The sequence below is a fragment of the Phyllobates terribilis genome, unplaced genomic scaffold (assembly GCF_046119375.1).
Source record: "Phyllobates terribilis strain yellow unplaced genomic scaffold, ASM4611937v1 Scaffold_1__5_contigs__length_1240528914, whole genome shotgun sequence".
Taxonomy (NCBI): Eukaryota; Metazoa; Chordata; class Amphibia; order Anura; family Dendrobatidae; genus Phyllobates; species Phyllobates terribilis.
The window spans coordinates 715,213,403-715,236,569 of record NW_027362761.1 but is presented as its reverse complement, the minus strand read 5'-3'; the positions used below and the strand labels follow the sequence as shown (position 1 = coordinate 715,236,569).

The window sequence follows — 23,167 nt, the reverse complement described above, 5'->3', positions numbered from 1 at the left end:
TCGCAGCTTTGTTGGGAGATGGTGGCTTTCCACCAACCATCCACTACTCCATCCATGTAGACCTCCAGGGTTCTACGGCACTCATCAGTAAACAAGACTGCTTTAAAATTAGTCTTCATGTGTCTCTGAGCCCGTTGCAACCATTTCTGCTTCTGAACACTGTTTACGGGTGGCCGAATAGTAGGTTAATTTATAACTCTAAGCCTCTGGAGGATCCTTGAGGCTCAAATACCTGTTTGCTGCTTTGTAATGGTATTTTAGCAGCTACTCTCTTAATCCGATAAATTTGTCTGGAAGAAACCTTCCTGATTTTGCCTTTATCTGCACAAACCCATCTGGCTCTGTATCAACCACAAATCTCTTCACAGTACGATGATCAGGCTTAAGTTTTCATGAAATATCTAATGTTTTCATACATTGTCAAAAGCATTGCACTCTTTGGTGCTTTTTGGCAGCATAGAGATCCTTTTTCTTTCCCATATTGCTTGAAACCTGTGGCCTGCATAATAATGTGGAACTTTCTAATTTTAGACTATCAGCCAATAAAGCCATTATAACTACAAGATTATTATTTTGTTTTGTTTAGTTCTTTTTAAACTAAAACAGTAATGAAAAGGCCTAATTTAGCTTTAATGTCCACACATTTATTTGTTTTTTCATTGTCACAGCCATTAGTTTTGTATTTTTTTTGTATATGCAGCTGTATAAGGCCTGTATTTTTTGTGAGATGAGTTGGATTTGGCAGTAGAACCATTTTGAGGTACATACAACCAAATGCTTAACTTGTATTATCTCTTTATAGGAAGAAATGGAAAAAAACACAAATTCTGCTGTGTTTTGACATTTTACATTTTTTACGATTTTCATTTACTGCACACATAAAGTGATGGGCTTTATTCTTTGGGTAAGCACGATTATGGTGATACCAAATTTATATAGCCTTAGTTATGCTTTATTTTTTTTGACAATAAATACACTGAAATATATAATTTTTTAGTGTTGCCATATTCTGAGAATCATAAGTTTGAACATTTTATTAATTTTTTCCAAGATGTAATTTTCATTGTACCCATTTTATTTTAAGGTATATTTGACTTTTTGATTACATCTTTTGTGAGGTGAAATAAATATAAAAAAAGCAGTAATTCTGGATTTTTTTTTATTTTTATTTTTTTTTCTAAACAGCACTCAACATTCAGTATAATTAACATGCCACTATTTTACTGCAGGTCACTACTATAATTAGAATACCATTTTTTTTATGTTTTATTACTTTTACTAAAAACCCTACTGTTTAAAAAAATGTAAAAAAAAACAAAACTAGTTTTTACTGGTACCACTTTTTTGAAACATACACTTTTTTTTATTATTTTTTATTTCATTTTATGTCAGGCAACATCAGTAAAAATGGCAATTATGTAATTTTTTTAAATTTATTTATTTATTTATTTTTTAAGCATTAACCGAGCATGATAATACTGTTCTACATATTTTTAAAAGTTGTCAGGTTCAGTTAGGGAATGAGCAATTTCTTAATGATTTTAACCTCCTGAATTCAAATCTGACCACGAAAATTTTTAGTTGGCTCTTGTTTCTATGATATCAAAGAGTTTTCCTTTTACTGCTGCATATACACTGTAAAAACTCCTTGTTTTGGCATACAAACACTGATGCAAAGATACTGACGTGTGAATGAGGCCTTAGTGAGGAAGGAAAGTGAACAATTCTACTGGATAAACTCAGTATTAAGCCATGTTCTCACCTTCAGTATTTGATCAGTTTTCTACATCAGTATTTGTAAGCACAAACCAGGAGTGGAACAGTCAGAGGAAAAGTATAATAGAAACAAGTCACCACTTCTGGATTTATCACCCACTCCTGGTTTTGGCTTACAAATACTGATGTGAAATAGTGAACATGTGATCGTGGTCTTCCTGTTCACCCAGATAATTGGTAAATGTTTACCAATCGGCAGTTGTTTAAAAGCCTGTTTACTAGTGATGAGCGAGCACTAAAATGCTCGGGTACTCGTTGCTCGGGTCGAGCAAATTGGAATACTCGGGTGCTCAACCCGAGCAACGAGCCCAATGTAAGTCTATGGGAAACACGAGCATTTTTCAGGTGGCTCCCCCCGGCGGTCTGCAGAGGGCCTAAAAATTGCCCAAATCGATGGGAACAGTGCTCAAATGACATGGGAACAGCATGGGGAAGACCCCTGGAAGCATTTCTGACTCCCAGGTCACTGCTGATAACAAAGTTGTGAGAGTATTACACCACTTTTACGGACTCACAATAAAACATACAGAAACTAAACCAAAATGGATTTTCCTGGGAAAAATGTTAAGGAACATCCTTTCCAGGGTAATGACTTGTATATAAGGCAAAATAAATAACCAAAAACAAAAATATTCCTCCACAACTTGGGCTATGTTCACACGTAGCGTTATTGATGTGTTTTTTGCACTTTTGAATTGCTTTCAACCAAGACAAATGCATTCACCAGGAAATGTCATTTTAACATTTTACAACCTTATCTGGCCATGTGGTGTGTGACACATCATCAGACACATGCATACAGTGCTGAAAAGACATGGGAACAGCATGGAGAAGACCTCTGGAAGCATCTCTGACTCCCAGGTCACTACCTAAAAGTGTGTCCATCATAAGTGATCCTTGGCGCATGCGAAGATGCCTCCTGCCATGCACCTGTCGTTGCAGACTTGCAACAATCACCATCCACGTCCTTGTCCCACTGCAGCGTTCAGTTGTCCCTACCCCATTCCTTGGAATGCAAGCGCAAGTATGCAGGTAGCCACCCACCCACAGGCTGCAAAACTATACTGCCAAATTTTTGACAGCTGCTTGCACTTGAAATGTGGCCTTTTAGGCTCGTGGAGGCGGAAGCTTTTCATAACCTCATGCCGGCGGGGTACACATGCTTTGACACACATACGTCTTTCTTTGCGCATTTACTTTCTTGAATACAATGGCCTGATCTGTAATGCATTTTGAGAAATAACATGCATAAGCATGGCTGATCCACATAAAAAAAGCAGCCATAGAGTGTCCGGGAACCTTCCCCCACACTTTTCTTAGCCAAGGCTGCTTTTCGGCAGGGTTGGACGTGCTCACCAGAGAACCGTACACTCCTCCGGTGGGCCCTGGCATCTCCTTCAGGAGAGTTCATAGTGCCGAGGTGAGGCCATGGTGATGATAAAGGCCACCATCTGCTTAGTTTTCTGTTACTTGGAGTGCAAGTGCAAGTATGCAACCATCCACCCACCCACAGGCCGCAACACTAAACTGCCAGAGTTCTGGGCAGTTCTTTGCACTTGAAATATGGCCTTTTAAGCTCATGGAGACGGAAGCTTTTCACAACCTCATGCCGGCGGCGGCCGGGTGTCCATACTCGGTCCCCAGCCGCCACTATATTTCCCGGTATCGCCTCCGCCTTCCACAAGCACGGGTCCCACAACATTACCAGTGCCCTCCCCAGTGCACTTACTGGGAAGGACCGCCTAACCACAAACACGTGGACAGGTGAATGTGGCCAGGGACGGTACGGAGCCAGTCCACAACTTTTTTGGCTGAGAGTTGTATTTAGCTCGGTGAAAGGACTGGCATAGAGGGAAACCGTATGTACCCTGCGTGTCATTTCTCCCAGGAAGTCCTGTAATTGAGCTTGTTGCAGAAGCAATGGCAGCCCATCCAACATCAACTCGCACTTGTCGGTGGTGCTTTGACACACACACACACACACACACATCTTTCTTTGCGCATTTAATTTCTTGAATACAGAGTTGGACAATGGCCTGATCTGTAATGCGTTTTGAGAAATAACATGCATAAGCATGGCCGATCCACATTAAAAAAGCAGCCATAGAGTGTCCGGGAACCTTCCCCCACACTTTTCTTAGCCAGGGCTGCTTTTCGGCAGGGTTGGACGGGCCCACCAGAGAACTGGAGACTCCTCCGGAGGGCCCTGGCTTCTCCTTCAGGAGAGTTCATAGTGTTGAGGTGTGGCCATGATGATGATAGAGGCCACCATCTGCTTAGTTTTCTGTTACTTGGAATGCAAGTGCAAGTATGCAGCCAGCCACCCACCCACCCACAGGCCGCAACACTAAACTGCCAGATTTCTGGGCAGCTCTTTGCACTTGAAATATGGCCTTTTAAGCTCATGGAGACGGAAGCTTTTCACAACCTCATGCCGGAGGCGGCCGGGTGTCCATACTCGGTCCCCAGCCGCCACTATATTTCCCGGTATCGCCTCCGCCTTCCACAAGCATGGGTCCCACAACATTACCCGTGCCCTCCCCAGTGCACTTACTGGGAAGGACCACCTAACCACAAACGCGTGGACAGGTGAATGTGGCCAGGGACGGTACGGAGCCAGTCCACAACTTTTTTGGCTGAGAGTTGTATTTAGCTCGGTGAAAGGACTGGCATAGAGGGAAACCGTATCTACCCTGCGTGTCATTTCTCCCAAGAAGTCCCCTAAAGCTACTTGCACTTGAAATGTGGCCTGAACATTACTACTGGTACTTTTCTGTGGGAATTTGCTTGCCTCCTACCAGCCTGGAATATTTCCAGCAAACTATGGTACGACGCCATGGTATTAGCACTGCCCCCAGTACCAGTAGCGAAGCCATCCCCAATTTCCTTCTCAGGAATTTTATTTGGTAGACTGAGTGGTTGCCCAAATACATTTTCTCACAAAGGAGCTGAAGATAGAGTGGCAGTAGGTGCAAGTTTCTCCAGCCTGTTAGATATTAGAGGGTGAACGGCAGTACATTGGATCAGTGATTAGCACTGAAGCCTTACAGCGCTGGGATCCTGGGTTCAAATCCCAGCAAGGACAACATCTGCAAGGACTTTGTATGTTCTCCCCATGTTTGCTGTTTGCGTGTGTTTCCTCCTCAGTAAAAAAGTATCCATAGAGTGTCCGGGAACCTTCCCACACACTTTTCTTAGCCAGGACTGCTTCTCAGCAGGGTTGGACGGTCCCACCAGAGAATCCTCTGGTGTGCCTTGGCTTCTACCTCAGGAGAGTTCATGATAGCGCTAACTTTGCAGCTGCTATGGGGCACTTGAGCGGGTGAGAAAGGTTAGCCCTCAGAATCAAATACTCTGGTGGGCACAATGTTTTTCAATCTGAAACAGCTTCTCAGTGGGAGTTGTATTTCACCACAGCCATATTCTTTAGCTCGGTGAAAGGACTGGCATAGAGGGATACCGTATCTACCCCGGCTGTCATTTCTCCGTCACCAGGTTCCGCCCATTGTCACACACGACCATGCCTGGCTGTATGTTCAGCGGTGAGAGCCACAGATCAGGCTGCTGTGTTACAGCTTTGAACAACTCTGCAGCGCTGAGCGGTTTGTCAATTAAGCATTAAGCATGTTATCTTCAGCACAGCCTGTTGCCGCTTGGCCAAGGCAGTGCTGTCAGTTTGTGACTGATGTGATCATTTCAGAGATGGAGGAGGAGGTGCATGAGCTGAACAATGTGATTACATTGAGGTTAAATTGGTGACGCTGTTTTTTATACTAAAGAAAGATCCTATTGTTTTTACATTATTTTTTAAGACAAATGTATTCACCGGGAAATGTCATTTTAACATTTTACAACCTTATCTGGCAATGTGGTGTGTGACACATCATCAGACACATCCTTTTTATTTATGATGGAGGGACTCTAAAGGTCATAAAGCCTATTTTTACAGGGACATCAGACGGCCCTTACTATTCTTAAAAGGCCAGCAGTCGGCCGTATCTATTGTTAGAGAGCCATCAACCGGCTATGCTTTGTTGTTCCCATTATTAACAAGTGGGTCTCCTATACTGTTATTGCGTATCCAGTGACTGCAAGGGCTGCCAAAAATTTGGACGCAACCCAGTACCCCTTTGAAGAAACATAGAGGAGGGTCTCAGTAAAAAAAATGTTACCATTATAAAGGAGCGGGTCTCCTATAGTGGTAATGCCCATGCCGTGACTGCAAGGGCTGCCAAAATTTGGGAAAAACCCCACTAAGAATTTAAAGACACATAGAGCAGGGCCACAGTAACAAGGTACGACATGTTCCCATTAGAAAGGAGAGGGTCTGCTATACAGTTAGAGGGTATGCAGTGAGTCCAACGGCTGACCAATTTTAGGAAAAACCCCACTAAGAATTTAAAGACACACAGAGCAGGGCCACAGTAACAAGTACGACATGTTCCCATTAGAAAGGAGAGGGTCTGCTATACAGTTATAGGGTATGCAGTGAGTCCAATGGCTGACCAATTTTAAGAAAAACCCCACTAAGAATTTAAAGACACACAGAGCAGGGCCACAGTAACAAGTATGACATGTTCGCATTAGAAAGGAGAGGGTCTGCTATACAGTTAGAGGGTATGCAGTGAGTCCAACGGCTGACCAATTTTAGGAAAAACCCCACTAAGAATTTAAAGACACACAGAGCAGGGCCACAGTAACAAGTACGACATGTTCCCATTAGAAAGGAGAGGGTCTGCTATACAGTTATAGGGTATGCAGTGAGTCCAATGGCTGACCAATTTTAGGAAAAACCCCACTAAGAATTTAAAGACACATAGAGCAGGGCCACAGTAACAAGGTACGACATGTTCACATTAGAAAGGAGAGCGTCTGCTATACAGTTATAGGGTATGCAGTGAGTCCAACGGCTGACCAATTTTAGGAAAAACCCCACTAAGAATTTAAAGACACACGGAGCAGGGCCACAGTAACAAGTACGACATGTTCCCATTAGAAAGGAGAGGGTCTGCTATACAGTTATAGGGTATGCAGTGAGTCCAACAGCTGACCAATTTTAGAAAAAACCCCACTAAGAATTTAAAGACACACAGAGCAGGGCCACAGTAACAAGTACGACATGTTCCCATTAGAAAGGAGAGGGTCTGCTATACAGTTATAGGGTATGCAGTGAGTCCAATGGCTGACCAATTTTAGGAAAAACCCCACTAAGAATTTAAAGACACACGGAGCAGGGCCACAGTAACAAGGTACGACATGTTCACATTAGAAAGGAGAGCGTCTGCTATACAGTTATAGGGTATGCAGTGAGTCCAACGGCTGACCAATTTTAGGAAAAACCCCACTAAGAATTTAAAGACACATGGAGCAGGGCCACAGTAACAAGGTACGACCTGTTCACATTAGAAAGGAGAGCGTCTGCTATACAGTTATAGGGTATGCAGTGAGTCCAACGGCTGACCAATTTTAGGAAAAACCCCACTAAGAATTTAAAGACACACGGAGCAGGGCCACAGTAACAAGTACCACATGTTCCCATTAGAAAGGAGAGGGTCTGCTATACAGTTATAGGGTATGCAGCGAGTCCAACGGCTGACCAATTTTAGGAAAAACCCCACTAAGAATTTAAAGACACACAGAGCAGGGCCACAGTAACAAGGTACGACATGTTCACATTAGAAAGGAGAGCATCTGCTATACAGTTATAGGGTATGCAGTGAGTCCAACGGCTAACCAATTTTAGGAAAAACCCCACTAAGAATTTAAAGAGACACAGAGCAGGGCCACAGTAACAAGTACGACATGTTCCCATTATGAAGGAGAGGGTCTGCTATACAGTTATAGGGTATGCAGTGAGTCCAACGGCTGACCAATTTTAGGAAAAACCCCACTAAGAATTTAAAGACACACAGAGCAGGGCCACAGTAACAAGTACGACATGTTCCCATTAGAAAGGAGAGGGTCTGTTATACAGTTATAGGGTATGCAGTGAGTCCAATGGCTGACCAATTTTAGGAAAAACCCCACTAAGAATTTAAAGACACATAGAGCAGGGCCACAGTAACAAGGTACATGTTCCCATTAAAAAGGAGAGGGTCTGCTATACAGTTATAGGGTATGCAGTGAGTCCAACAGCTGACCAATTTTAGGAAAAACCCCACTAAGAATTTAAAGACACACAGAGCAGGGCCACAGTAACGACAAATTCCCATTAGAAAGGAGAGAGTCTCCCATAGTGTTGGCCTATGCAGTGAATGCAAGGGCTGCCAAAAATTTGGAGGCACTTCAATGCCCCTTGGAAGAGACGTGGAGGAGGGCCTCATAAAAAAATGTTCCCATTAGAAAGGAGCGGGCCTCCTACACTTGTAATGCCCATGCACTAAGTGTATGGGCTGACAAACATTTACCCCTGGGGGGTATACATGAACATACTGTATAAAAAAAAATTTTCACGGCATCATAAACACCCTTTAAAAAAATTATGTGGGTGTTGCATCACGGACCACGGTCACCCTGGTGATATGGTGGTGGAGGATGAGGAGAAGGAGGAGGACAAGAGCAAATAGACAAAATCAGGAAGCGTATAACCATGTGTGGGTGTGAAAAGGTGCATGGGAATACACCTCCCAAGAAGAGACACTGGATTTGAGTTTATGTTACGCTGCTATCATTTGGTGGTGTTGAGAAGTCTGGCCCAATCCAGCCCTTGTTCATTTTTATAAGAGTCAGCCTGTCAGCATTTTCAGTTGACAGGTAGATGCACTTATCAGTTATAATTCCACCAGCAGCACTAAAAACCCGCTCTGGGCAGGCCAGGACCTCCAAGGCATAGAGAGCCAGTTCATTCCACGTATCCAGCTTGGATATCCAATAATTATAAGGCACAGAGGAATCACGTAGGACGTTGGTACGGTCGGCAAGGTACTCCCTCAGCATCTTCCCAAACTTTGCACTCCTTGTAAGAGTACCCCGCGCCTCAGGGCCTGTGCGATGGGAGGGGCTGAGAAAACTCTCCCAGAACTTTGACAGTGTTCCCCTGCCTCTGCTGGATTGAAGTTGTGTCTCTCTCGCCTGTAATCCTTGGTTGTCCAACGAAGTGTGCCCTCTGCCGCCAGCTTTTCAGATGGGAATTTTTTTAATAGTTCCGCAACAAGGGCCTTCTGGTACTGCCCCATTTTTGTAGACCTGTCCGCCTCAGGAATAAGAGATATAAAGTTCTCCTTGTAGCGTGGGTCTAGAAGTGTCACCAACCAGTAATGACTGTCACCCAAAATTTTGAGAACGCGCGGGTCATGGGAAAGGCAGCGTAACATAAACTCAGCCATGCAGGCAAGACTTCCGTGTCCTCACCAAGAGGATGACTGACCATGCTCTCCTCCTCCTCCTCTCTGTCCTCTGGCCATCCACGCTGAACAGTCGGTATGACAGCTGTGCAGGTAGTACCGTCTATAGTGCATGAAACTAGCTCCTGTCCTTCCTCCTCCTCCTCCTCCTCTTCCTCATTGTCACCCAATCCACGTTGGGATGAGATGAGGCTTGGCTGTGTGTAATCACCCTGTATGGTTCCCTGCTCCATCTCATCGTGCTCCGCCTGCAATGCATCCTCTTTGATTGTGAGCAGAAAGCGTTTCAGAAGACAGAGATGCGGGATGGTGATGCTAATTATGGCGTCATCGCCGCTCACCATCTTGGTGGAGTCCTAAAAGTTTTGGAGGATAGTACATATGTCTGACATCCATGTCCACTCCTGAGGTCTTGTGTGTGGAGTCTGAACTGAATACCGACGGCCTTGTTGATGCTGGTACTCAACAACTGCCCTCTTCTGCTCACAAATCCTTCCCAACATCTGCAGTGTAGAGTTCCAACGCGTGGGGACATCACACACCAGTCTGTGAGCCGGAAGCTGCAAACGCTGCTGAAACACTGCAAGGGCGGCGGAAGCTGTAGCTGACTTTCAAAAATGGGCACACAGGCGGCGTACTTTAACCCCTTTACAACCCAAGGTGGTTTGCACGTTAATGACCAGGCCAATTTTTACAATTCTGACCACTGTCACTTTATGAGGTAATTACTCTGGAATGCTTCAACGGATCCCCCTGATTCTGATTTTGTTTTTTCGTGACATATTGTACTTCATGATTGTGGTAAAATTTCTTCAATATCACTTGCGTTTATTTCTGAAAAAAACGGAAATTTGGCGAAAATTTTGAAAATTTTGCAATTTTCAAAATTTTAATTTTTATGCCCTTAAATTAGAGAGATATGTCACACAAAATAATTAATAAATAACATTTCCCGCATGTCTACTTTACATCAGCACAAAAAGTTGACCAGCGTTTTCTCATTTTTCCAACAAAATTTACAAAACCATTTTTTTAGGGACCACATCATATTTAAAGTCACTTTGAGGGGTCACCATTCTAAAAACTGCACCCCTCAAGGTGATCAAAACCACATTCAAGAACTTTATTGAACCTTCAGGTGCTTCACAGGAATTTTTGGAATGTGGAAGAAAAAAATTAACATTTAACTTTTTTCACAAAAATGTTACTTTAGACCCATTTTTTTTATTTTCGCATGGATAACAGGAAAAAGTGGACCCCAAAATTTGTTGTGCAATTTCCCCTGGGCACGCAGATACCCTATATGTGGGGGAATACCACTGTTTGGGCGCACGGCAGGGTTCGGAAGGGAAGGATCGCCATTTGACTTTTTGAATGTAAAATTTGCTTGAATAATTAGCGTACGCCATGTTGCATTTGGGGAGCCCCTGATGTGCCTAAACAGTGGAAACCTCCCACAAGTGACACCATTTTGGAAACTAGACCCCTCAGGGAACTTATCTAGATGTGTGGTGAGCACCTTGAACCCCCAAGTCCTTTACAGAAGTTTATAACATGGAGCTGTGAAAATAAAAAAATCAAACTTTTTCACAAAAATTATGTTTTAGCCCCAATTTTTTTATTTTCACAAGGGTAAGAGGAGAAAATAGACCCCAAAAACTTTTGTGCAATTTCTCTTGAGTAAGCCAATACCCCATATGTGGGGAAAATACAGTGTTTGGGCGCACGGCAGAGTTCAGAAGGGAAGGAGCACTGTGTGACTTTTTGAACGCAAAATTGGCTGGAATCGAGAGCGGACGCCATGTCGCATTTGGAGAGCCCCTGATGTGCCTAAATAGTGGAAACCCCCCACAATTGACTCCATTTTGGAAACTACACCCCTCAAGGATTTTATCAAGGGGTATAGTGAACATTTTGAACCCAGAGGTACGACACAGTATTTGATGACATTAGGTCATCATATTGAATAAGTTGTCATTAGTCTTGAGCACAAGTGCTCGCTACTTGAGTTTGCATCGGGTACTCAGGTATGCACCATGTATCAAGGGTGCTCGAGTGACATGCTCGAGTCCCCGCCCGCATGTTTCACGGTTATTAGACACCCAAAAAAAAACATGCGGGGATCGTTCGTGCATGGCAGGCAATCCCTGCGAGGTTTTTTTGGCTGCGAAGCATATGGGGTGGAGACTCGAGCATGTCACTCGAGCACCCACGATACTCAATTCATACCCAAGCATCCGATGCAAACTCAAGTAGCGAGCACTTGCGCTCAACACTAGTTGCCATATTGTCATCTTTTTTTTTTTTTTTTTTTACTTTTGAAAAAAAAAAAAAGTAACCCTAACCCCTAACCCCAACCCCAGCCCTAGCTTTTATTTTTTATGCCGTTCCTAGTGCGGTATAAGTGATTAGACGACTTTATTCTTCGGGTCGGTGCGACTACAGAGATACCAGAATCATATCGGGTTTTTATGATTGACAGCTGTCACACACTAAAAGACGCATTTTTTTGTAAAATATAGTTTTTGCATCGCCATATTTTGAGAGCTATAATTTTTCCATATTTTGGCCGACAGTCATGTGATGGCTTGTTTTTTGCGGGTTGAGTTGACGTTTTTTATTGGTGCCATTTTCAGGCACGTGACATTTTTTGATCGCTTTCTATTCCGATTTTTGAGAGGCAGAATAAACAAAAACCAACAATTCAGGAATTGTGTTTTTTTACATTTTTTTTATTCTGCTCCGCGTGTGGTAAAATTGTGGTAAAATTGATAAGGCAGCTTTATTCTTCAGGTTAGTACGTTTATAGCGGTACCACATTTATATAATTTTTCTATGTTTTGGCGCTTTTACACAATAAAAGCTATTTTATAGAAAAAAATATTTTTTTGCATCGCTTTATTCTGAGAGCAATAACTTTTTGATTTTTCGGATGATGGAGCAGTATGGTGGCTTGTTTTTTGCGGGACAAGATAACGTTTTCAGCGGTACCATTTTTATTTATATTCGTCTTTTTGATCGTGTGTTATTCCATTTTTTGTTTCGCGGTATGATGATAAAGCATTGTTTTTTGCTTCGTTTTTTTTTTTTTACCATGTTCACTGAAGGGGTTAACTAGTGGGACAATTTTATAGGTCAGGTCGTTCCGGACGCGGCGATAACAAATATGTGTACTTTTATTGTTTGTTTGTTTGTTTTTTTCATAATAATATTTATTGATGGGTACATTATATTTTTATTTTTGGTGGATTATTTTTTTTAATTTTTTTTCTAATATTTTTACAATTTTTTTTTTTTTTTTACTTTCTGACAGTTTTTTTATTTTTATACTTTGTCCCACTATGGGACTTTCACTTTTTTTATTCTGATCTCCTGCATAGCATAGGGATGGAGCAGGCTGTCAGCGCTGCACAGTGAGAAGATAGTTTGGTCAAGCACTGCGCATGACCAAAAAAGATTCCTGCTGTCTGGTGACCCGGGTGTTGTCATGACGACATTGGGTCGTCATGGCAACATCCGGGAAGCCACGGCAGACAGCGCTGGAGGCTGGAAGAGGAGGTGAGTATTGCGACCACCTCCCCTTAGCCACTGCAATGCTGCGATCGACTTCGATCGCACCATTGCGGGGGTTAATGTGCCGGGAGTGGTGCGGGACCGCTCCCTGCACATAGCACCGGGTGTCAGCTGTGACAATCAGTTAACACCCGGAGGCGATCGCGCCCGCACAGCCTGTGTGCGCACGCGATCGCAATGACATACTAATACGGGTCAGGCTCTTAAAGCCCAGGGCACAGACGCGTATTAATACGTCATGGGCTTTAAAGGGGTTAACAAGCAGATCCGGCAGCTCCTGGAAGGATTTGAGAAACCGCTGCACCACGAGGTTAAGCACATGGGCCAGGCATGGTACGTGTGTGAGCTCGCCTCGCCTTAGAGCCGCCACCAGGTTCCGGCCATTGTCACACACGACCATGCCTGGCTGTAGGTTCAGCGGTGTGAGCCACAGATCTGCCTGCTCTTTCAAAGCTGTCCACAACTCTTCAGCATTGTGCGGTTTTTGACCTAAGCATATTAGCTTTAGCACAGCCTGTTGCCGCTTGGCCGAGGCAGTGCTGCAGTGCTTCCAGCTTGTGACTGATGTGGTCATTTCGGAGATGGAGGCTGAGGAGGATGAGGTGCAGGAGCTGTAGACTGTGGGGGCAACCCTGATTGACCTAGGGCCCGCAATCATTGGCGTCGGGAGGACGTGTTCCGTCCCAAGGTCTGACTGGGTCCCGGCTTCCACTATGTTAACCCAGTGTGCCGTCAGCGAGATATAACGTCCCTTCCCACAAGCACTTGTCCACGTGTCCGTGGTTAGGTGGACTTTACCGGTAACTGCTTTGTTGAGGGCATGGCTAATGTTTTGGGACACGTGCTTGTGTAATGCGGGGACGGCACACCGGGAGAAATAGTGGCGGCTGGGGACTGAGTACCGAGGGACGGCCGCCGCCATCAGGTTGCGGAATGCTTCCGTCTCCACAAGCCTAAAAGGCAACATTTCGAGCGCAAGCAGTCGTGAAATGTGAGAATTTAGTAGTGTGGCCTGTGGGGTGTTGGCTTCATATTTGCGCTTGCATTCCAAGGACTGGGGTATGGACAACTAAACGCTGCGCTGGGACAAGGACATGGACGTGCTTCCTGATGCTGCTACTTGAGAGTGTGCAATGACAGGTGCAGGGCAGGAGGCGTCTTCGCATGCACCATGGACAGGGGATTGGCTTGCATGCACAACAGCGGAAGAAGCAATGGTGCCACCCGCAGACACTGTTCCTGGACCCTGGGGTTCGGCCCACAAAGTCGGGTGCTTTGCTGCCATGTGCCTGATCATGCTAGTGGTGGTCAGGCTGGTCGTTTTGCCACCCCTACTGATGCTGGCCTGGCAGGTGGTGCAAATGGCCTTTTTGGGGTTATCGGCAAAGTCTTTAAAAAACAACCAGACTCGGGAAGACCTAATAGTTGTACTGGCAACTTCCTTTGTGTTGGTGTTACGGGGAACGGTTGCTTGCCTTCTGTCTGCGGCCACCACACTGCTTCTTCCTGCCTGTTGGGGTGCTCTGCCTCCCTCCCCCTGTGTGCTGCTGTCCTCGCTCTGCATGTCCTCCTGCCAGGTTGGGTCAGTTACTATATCATCCACCACCTCGTCTTCCACTTCCGCACCCTGGTCCTCCTCCTGACTTTCTGGCAATTGTGTCTCATCATCGTCCACCTCTTGTGACACTTTCCCACCGTCGCCTTCGTGTGACCGTGGCTGCTCAAATATTTGGGCATCGCTACACGCGATCTTCTCTTGCCCCTCTTTAAGTGGACCGGGCGAGAGGCCCGAATCTATAAATGGAAAAGTGAACAGCTCTTCAGAGTGTCCAAGTGTGGGATCAGTTGTCTCTGGGTACTCGGCATTGTGGGAGGAAGGAGGATCAGGGTGAGGAATATGCGGTCCAGACTCACGGCTACTGAGACTTGACCGTGTGGAAGACAGGGTGGTGGTGGCTAAGTAACTGGAAGCATTATCCGCTATCCAACAAACAACCTTTTGACACTGCTCTGGGTTCAATAGTGGTGTGCTGCGGTTCCCTAGAAATTGGGACAGGAAGGTCAGGCGAGAAGATGTGGGTGTTTGTTGTGGCACAATTTCGGCTTGCCCACGGCCTTGTCCTCGGCCTCTGCATGCACCATTACCATCACGTCCAGTTCCCCGTCCCTTGCCACGTGCCTTGCCCATTTTAAATGGAGGACAGTATCTTCCACGCTCAGTACAAATGACTGAGTTTGGAGCGAACTTATATGTGATCCGTGTGATAGAGAAAACAGAGTTTTAAATACCTGGCCTGTAGGTAAGTACACTGTGTTCCAAATTATTATGCAAATAATAATTTCTCAGATTTTCCCAAATTACCTATATGAATTGCAGTACTATTAGAGTACAATTGAAAGGTTTTTGTACAAACTGCCTATGATAACAGTATATTTAAAAAAAATAAAAAACTCAAACTGCACTCAAAATGCATGTTCCTAATTATTATGCACAGCAGAGTTTTCAACCTTTTCATTTTAATAAAGAACAAAAAAATGGTCATTTTTGAAATTATAAGCATTAGCAGGTTATTACAAACTGAAATCAAACAGTTTTCAACTCAAAACTTTATTCTAGGTGATGTTACATTTGCACATAGGGCCCCTTGTTCGAAAGGAGCTTCTGAACTCTCTCGTCCATTGAATTTGTCAGGTTTTGGATGGTTTCTGCTTCAATTGTTTTGCATGAGGACAGAATACCCTCCCAGAGCTGTTGCTTAGATGTGAACTGCCTCCCGCCATCATAGACACTCCTTTTGATGATGCTCCAGAGGTTCTCAATGGGGTTGAGGTCAGGGGAGCATGGGTGCCACACCATAAGTTTGTCTCCTTTTATGCCCATTGCAGCCAGAGATGCAGATGTGTTATGTGCAGCATGAGACGGGGCATTATCATGCATGAAAATTATCTTGCTACGGAATGCACGGTTCTTCTTCTTGAACCATGGAAGGAAGTGCTGTTTGAGAAACTCAACATACATTATGGAGTTCATCTTTACCCCTTCAGGGATCCTAAAAGGGCTGACAATCTCTCTCCCCATGATTCCAGCCCAAAACATTACTCCACCTCCTCCTTGTTAGCGTCGTAGCCGTGTTTGCATGGGGTGTCCATCAACCAGCCATCCTCCACTCCATCCATCTGGACCATCGAGATCATTTATGCTATGGGCATAAAAGGGGACAAACTTATGGTGTGGCACCCATGCTCCCCTGACCTCAACCCCATTGAGAACCTCTGGAGCATCATCAAAAGGAGTGTCTACAGACACGGATTCTATGCGTCTCAATGCAAGTCAATGGCGGCAGTTCGCCTGCGCTTCCGCAAAATTAATGAACATGCTGCGGATTTTTGTACGGAGCATAAACGCTGCGTAAAAATCCGCAGCATGTGCATAGAACATGCGGAATCCCCTTGGGGACCTTGGGGTGCGGATTACCTAGCGTTTCACAAGCGTTTACGCTGCGGAAATTCCGCAGCATAAACGCTTGAAAAACGCTACGTGGGCACATAGCCTAAGGCTACATTCCCATGATGAGCTTTTGGTGAATTTCTGCACCTATTATTTCAGTTAGGTTACTTGCGATTTTTCATTGTGTTTTTGTGTGCGTTTTTTACATGCATTTTTATCGCGTTTTTGGAGCTACGTTTTTTGTCTCTTTTTGGTGTGTTATGCTTTAAATAAAGCTGTTTCTTTTTGATACTTCCTGTCATTTTCCCCAAAATCTCAGCGTACCCGCAGGAGAAATTGACATGCTTTGGATTTGAAACACGCACCGCAGGTCAGTTTACACTGAGTTAAAAAGAAACACAGGGGGCAGGAGATTTCTAGAAATCTCATTCATTTTGCTGGTTCTGTAAGACGCCGCATTTTTGACACAGCAAAAACGCACCACGAGCTCATTGTGGAAACTTAGACTTAATGCACCTTTACAAAGGCTCCATTATCTAATCACCATCATCACTGGTATTTTAGTAATCTGTACTCGATAGTTGCCTACACTCTGTGATGAGCCTCTGAAAGACTTGTGTTATTACACAGCAACCGGGACATTGCTACTATGAGAAATGAGAAACAATGGCCTGAAACCATCATAAACAAGATGTATGTCTCAGACTACCACAAGAAAGAAAAGTTTTCTCTACCATTCTAGCTAGTTGAAAGAAGATTAACCATATACTGTCGTCTCACTGGCCGTGCTACTTTCCATTAGGTTCTGGAAAGTCATTGACCCCGATTCATCAAAGTGTTTATGCCAGAAATCTGTCATAAAACACTTTGAAAGTTCGCAAAATTCTGGTGCAATGCGAGTTTGTGAATTTTTTTTTGCAGCCTTTAGGCTATGTGCCCACGATGCAGAAATGAAGCAGAAAATTTCTGCAGCGTTTCTGCATGGCCTTGGCAGTCAAAAACGCTTACGGATTTTACACGCGTTTTTGACACGTTTTTGCATCCGAATTTGACTTGCGTTTTTCAAGTCCATTGGGACCTCAAATCCGCATGCAGAAACGCACAAATAATGGACATGCTGCGGATTTTTCCGCAAGGAAATCCGCTGCGGAAAAATCCGCAGCATGGGCACAAAACATGCAGATTTTCATTGGGGATCATGGGGCACGGATTACCAAGCGTTTTTAAAGCGTTTCTGCTGCGGAAATTCCGCATAAAAAACGCTTGAAAAACGCATAGTGGGCACACAGCCTTAGTGTTTTCACCCCATTTTTGGCCAGGTGTACAAAACTCGAGCTAGGGCGGGACTGGGCGTGGTGGCACACGCTCGTCTAATTCATGACAAGTTGTAGCATATCTTATGCTACAAATCTTACTCCAGTCACTAGACTGAAGTAAGATTTGAGGCAAGGCTTCTGACTCCACTATGCTCACTCATCAAGACTGGAATGAAAAATAACGTTCTTGACTAACCAGCGCCATTGTATCCTTCCCCGGGATCACAATCCTGGGGCTTCCACTGTCTAACAGCATTCAATTCCCGGTGATAACAAAGGTAAATGGAATTGAGTGCAATCAATGTTTGCAGCGGCTCAATGAATCGTTTACATGCTGCTGTTAATAGCGACTGCTCCATATCAGGAGTGTGGCTGGGTGACCGCTGCCTTAGTCACTCCATTGTATCCGTATAGTGCAATTACAAGGTGCCAATGCTTGCAGTGACAACCACAGGTCTAGCAATGAACTCTAAATTGTCCTAGACTGATGATAATTACGATCACATTCATCTTCACAATCTTCAAAAACAAACATCATTGACACTGGAAAAAAAGCTCTTCTTTTTGCAGACAGGTCCAAGAATTCACGGATGGTTGGCAACCCTGATGTATGAATCTCAATGCAACATACCTGCTTTGTACCCCTGCATGCATTCTATGTTCTTTGCCATGTTTAGTGGAGGTAAACACATAAACATTGCACTTATTGGCTTTTTGCAATGCAGAAGTGATCAAAGTGACAAATTCATTTGAAATTAAAAGAAATAAAACCATGCAAAAGGCAGAACGGTAAAGCAATTATTATGCCTTTAAATTCCATTTTGATATGCTTCGAGATACACACAGAGACATGAAAAAATAAACATCGGTAAATCATTTATATTGTTAACTGTTTTATCATCATTTTTCATAATTGTTCCATTTTATTTATGTATAGCTATTATATTCTTTCAGTAGTAAACATTTTTTTAGACCAGTCTAAAACATGAAACTGTCATTTTTTTAAATTTCTTGCAGGTTACTAATATTGCTTTCCTTCTTGTTGGGCCCCTTATGATGTATCTCTTACATCCGTATGCCTGCCGACGAAGCTTAACTGTCCATCTAGTCTGGATCATGTTCATCATGATTGGTTTGTACAAATTTATATTCTTACTTTTTTCATCACACAATATTCTAATTTCTAATGGACTAATAATTTAATATGTGTTTTCATTATTTTCTTATACATTTTTTTACTTAAAGCGGACCTTTCACCAAATTTTTCTTGTTGGACTGGAATAGTGGCTGCAGAGCGGAATAAAATGTTTTTTGTTTTTTTAATTTCTTTGTTGCGAAGATATTTGCAATCAAAGTACTTGGCACTAGTGTTGAGCGAGTATGTTCTGTTCCGAGTATGCTTGGGCCGAGCTCCGAGTATTTATAGCGTGCTCGGTGATATGGTTGAATCGCTCCCGTGTGCATGATTTGCGACTGTTTGACAGCTTAATTACATTTGAGGAATGTGTAAGAAATAGACATTCCTCACATGTAATAAAGCTGTCAAACAGTCGCAAATCATGCACACGGGAGCGATTCACCCATATCACCGAGCAACTGTAAATACTCGGAGCTCGGTCCGAGCATACTCGGCGAAAGGGTTAACAGAACATACTCACTCAACACTAACCCTCACCATAGCTTAGAGAAGATTTCTTAGTGAGTGAGATGAAATGATACAGCCCTGATCTCCTGGTCTAACCTCCTGCATGAGTCAGTGTGGGGGCAGGGGCAGTGCAGCTGAGTTCAACTGTGTAACATTACAAACCCTACAAAGTTAGCTACTTACCGTATTTTTTGGACCATAAGACGCACTTTTTTTCCCCAATATTTGGGAGGAAAATGGGGGGTGCGTCTTATGGTCCGAAAGTTACCTGCGGTGTGGTCCTCCAGGAACGCGGTGGTGGTAGCGGCGGCAGCAGCAGTGTCAGCGGCAGCAGAGGTGAGCGGCTGGGGTCGGCACCTGTGCCTGGCCGGTACTGGGGCTGGGGCCAGTGTCAGGCTGTGAGCGGCGTGCAGCCTGCGCAGGTTTCCGGTGTGCGCGGCCATCTTCCTAGAGCTGTGAACTACAGGAAAATGGCCGCCCGAGTTGGCGCATGCGCGGACCGGTAGCTCCGGCGGCCATTTTCCTGTAGATCACAGCTTTAGGAAGATGGCCACACACACCAGAAACCTGCGCAGGCCACACTGCTTCGCCGCCCACAGCCCGGCACCGACCACAGCCCGGTACAGGTCTCAGCCAGAGGCCCCAGCCCGAGACCCCAGCCTCAGCCCGAGGCCCCAGCCCCAGCCAGAAGCCCTGGCACCAGCCCCAGCCAGAGTCCCCGGCCTCAACGCCAGCCAGAGGCCTCGGCCCCAGCCAGAGGCCTCGGCCCCAGCCCCAGCCAGAGGCCTCGGTCCCAGTCCAAGCCAGAAACCCCGGCACCAGCCCCAGCCAGAGGTCCTGGCTTCAACCCCAGCCAGAGGCCTCGGCCCCGGTCCCAGCCAGAGGCTCCCGCACAGGAACTGGCCAGGGTAGGGGCCTCAGCCAGGCACAGGCCCCGGCTCAGGCTCCACAGCATCTGACCTCTTCTGCTGCAGCCGCCGACTTCCTGAGGGACCCTGCCTCCTATGACCCTCGCTCCACTACCCCCCAGGTAAGATACTGTACCTATTCAGACTATAAGATGGACCCCCATCTTATAAAAAATATTTTTTTCTATTTTCCACACCAGGGGTGCGTCTTATGATCCGGTGCATCTTATAGTCCGAAAAATACGGTAAATGCCAGATACTTTGGTTGCCAATATCACTGCAATGAAGATGCGGAATTAAAAAGGGAAAAAAAAACAAAACATTTTATTCCGCTCTGCAGTCACTATTACTTCCTGTGTCCAGTTCAATATGGAAATTTGGTAAAAGGTCCTCTCTAAAGTGTTTTCTAATGTTCCCTTTTCAGGAGCGCACTACTCCTCTGCCCCCCAGATTCCTGTTTGCTAGGGGCAGTGTGCTCCTGAAGATTGACAGCTCAGATCAGAATCGTCATGCTGATGGCTCAAACTGAGCACTCTGCCAGGCTACTTACAGAAGCATCTTTGCCTCTGCAGCTTGGGAGAAGCCCAGAGGGACTGAAGATGGAAGGATCCAGTGATCCGGCTAGCTTCAGCGTGGTACAAGCAGGCTGTAAAGCATAGAGCCTGCTCATGCTGCGCACTACTTACCTAGATAATCAACCACTCTGAGACTGCAGGATGGCCACTACCTAAGCAACGAGCGGTAAACTATAGAATTAAGTATCCTTCCATTCTAGAGAACAGGAAGGATTTTTAACAGTAGGTTAATTGCAAAGCTGCTTGTTTTTACAAGCACTTTGTAATTATATCCATCTAAGAATTTGAGACAACCCCTTTATTGTTGTAACACTAGATAACCTTATAATATTGCTTAAATAATAGGTCTATTCTCCATGTATTACCACATGACGTTGAGCTTCTTTGGACAGTTACTGGATGAGATCTCTATCTTGTGGGTTATTTGTCTTGGCTATTCTATCTGGCTTCCCCAGCCTTACTTCCCGAGATTCATCAAAGGCAGGTAGTATTGTTCTATTATACAGCTATTATACTTTATTAATGCCTAATATATTCTCACTGAATAGTGCTTGATGGTAAAATCATTTATTGCTGCTATAGATGGTAATCAATAGGTTTAGTTGTAGAGCTCCAACCATTACAAAGATATATTAAGACATCAGAACACAATATTGGAACTATTTAGAACAATAAAAAAGTATCCAATGACAGAAAGTCTACCATATATGACATTATTTGTAATAATTACACATAAGTTTGTTTTAATTGTTGAAGTTATTTATTTATATTTTTTAAATGTCTATAGGTGGTGGCCATATTGTAGGCAGACTTTTTTTTGACATGTATGTTAAGACAGTACAGCAGGGACTGCGTGCTGAACAGCAGCTTAAAGATGCACTCCTATCAAAATTTGTATCCTTTTGATATATTAAAGTAATCATATTATATTGCACTGTATACTTACAATTGCTCATTTTGCTTTTCTAGCCAGGTAATTCTTCTCTTTTCCATTAGGTCTAGCCTCTATGTAGAAACAGGAAGTCTCTTTTCCCTGCATGAATCATCACTGCAAAAGTCCCTGGCAGGGGGAGGGGCAGAGCAGCTGGGTAAAGAGTTGTAGAGGGGGATGACTCATGCGGGGAAAATAGACTTCCTGTTTCTACATAGAGGTTAGAAGGATTCAGCTAGTTAGTTTTTAATCATGCGATATCATAGACCTAATTGAAAAGAGAAGAATTACCAGGGCTAGAACAGCTGTGACTTTGGGACTTCCAGGGCCAACTACCTCAACCAGTGGCCCCCCGCTTCTGGTGGGCCCCCACAGAGAGAAGGTATCGGAAGCTAGCAGTCCATCAAGGTACAAGACCAGGAGACCCGAGGGTCCCACCCTGGCCCCGCCGAGAGTTTCCATGGGGCCAGGCAACCAGTGGGTCCCAATCTGGCTGCTCCGAATGTCTCAATGAGTTCCAGGCGACCGGTGGGTCTCTCCTGGCAACCCCAAACAACATGTCCATGGGGCCAGGTGACTTCATTGTCCCAAACTGGTCTTCCCAAATGTATCCATGGACTCTCTGATGGTTAATGGAGCAGATCTTTCCAGTCAGGGCCGATACCTTTAGACCGGAATCATGTAGAATCCAAATCTGTGTCTCTTTGGATGGAGCCGCCATGCAATCCATCTACTGTCCTGAAGGATGTCTCTCATTTTTCTTGTAAAGTGTTTTTGATGCTCCTTGATTCTGCTTTCAGACAGTGCTATATAATATGATGACTACAATATTTTAAGATCATAAAAGATGATATAATATCTTAAAAACTTTGATGGCAGTGCTTCATTAAGTGATTGACAGAGAAGTGTATTAGGCTATGTTCACATAATGTTTTAGCCTCTCATCAGAGGCTCTGTCAGGACTTATATCAAGCCCTGAAAAATGGTTTTCGGTTGTTTGGGCTCATAGGGCCATTCATTGTAATGATGAAGACTAAGTCACTGTGTGCTTTGTTGCATATTATTTTTGGTAGTTTCCGCCTACGTGAGGTGAGCACCAAAATGTGGTCGACTACATTTTGGAGCTGCTTCAAATAGACGGATAATAGACAAAATGGTGTCTGAAAGAGGACAAAGAGATTCTATCTGCAACATTAAAGTCAGTGCAAACATCTGAATCCTGTTTTTCTGGGCATTCAATGGAGTCACTGGCAAGTGGATAAAATCTGATGTGAACCCGCCCTTAGATCAATAGATTCTTCAGAAAGTGCTACTCCATTTCTAGAGACCAGGGAGAACATACAGAGTCTTTTATGTAGGACTTCAGCAGTACAATAGAGCTACAGCTAAATCTCTCTTCTTCAATGAGATGACTCTGCTGATCCTACACAGCAAAGTTTAATAAGGCGCTACATAAAACAGAAAATGATTTAGGTGACAATTTAACATTTCAATCATATTTAGTCACATAAAAAATAAAGAAAAATGTAATTTTCTCAAGATACATTCTTGGGTTTTGTCCTGAATGGGATTATGACATACAGTAAATGCAGATTAATGAGATAGTTAAACATAAAGTTTTATTCTCCGTCTACAATTTTATGAGGTAATAT

The 23,167-nt window shown here is 44.2% G+C and overlaps 1 protein-coding gene across 2 annotated transcripts in view; it reads left to right on the top strand.

Annotated features, from left to right (window-relative positions):
• ACER1 (alkaline ceramidase 1) overlaps window positions 1-23,167 on the top strand; it is a 42,550-nt gene that overhangs the window by 6,547 nt on the left and 12,836 nt on the right. The window contains exons 2-4 of one of the 2 annotated variants that reach the window (XM_073686281.1): window positions 803-904; window positions 18,474-18,588; window positions 20,930-21,068. In XM_073686281.1, coding sequence (XP_073542382.1) covers window positions 887-904; window positions 18,474-18,588; window positions 20,930-21,068 — 272 coding nt within the window. In that variant the 5' untranslated portion in view covers window positions 803-886. The remainder of the gene's footprint in view (window positions 1-802; window positions 905-18,473; window positions 18,589-20,929; window positions 21,069-23,167) is intronic. The other variant, XM_073686280.1, reaches the window with a different exon arrangement.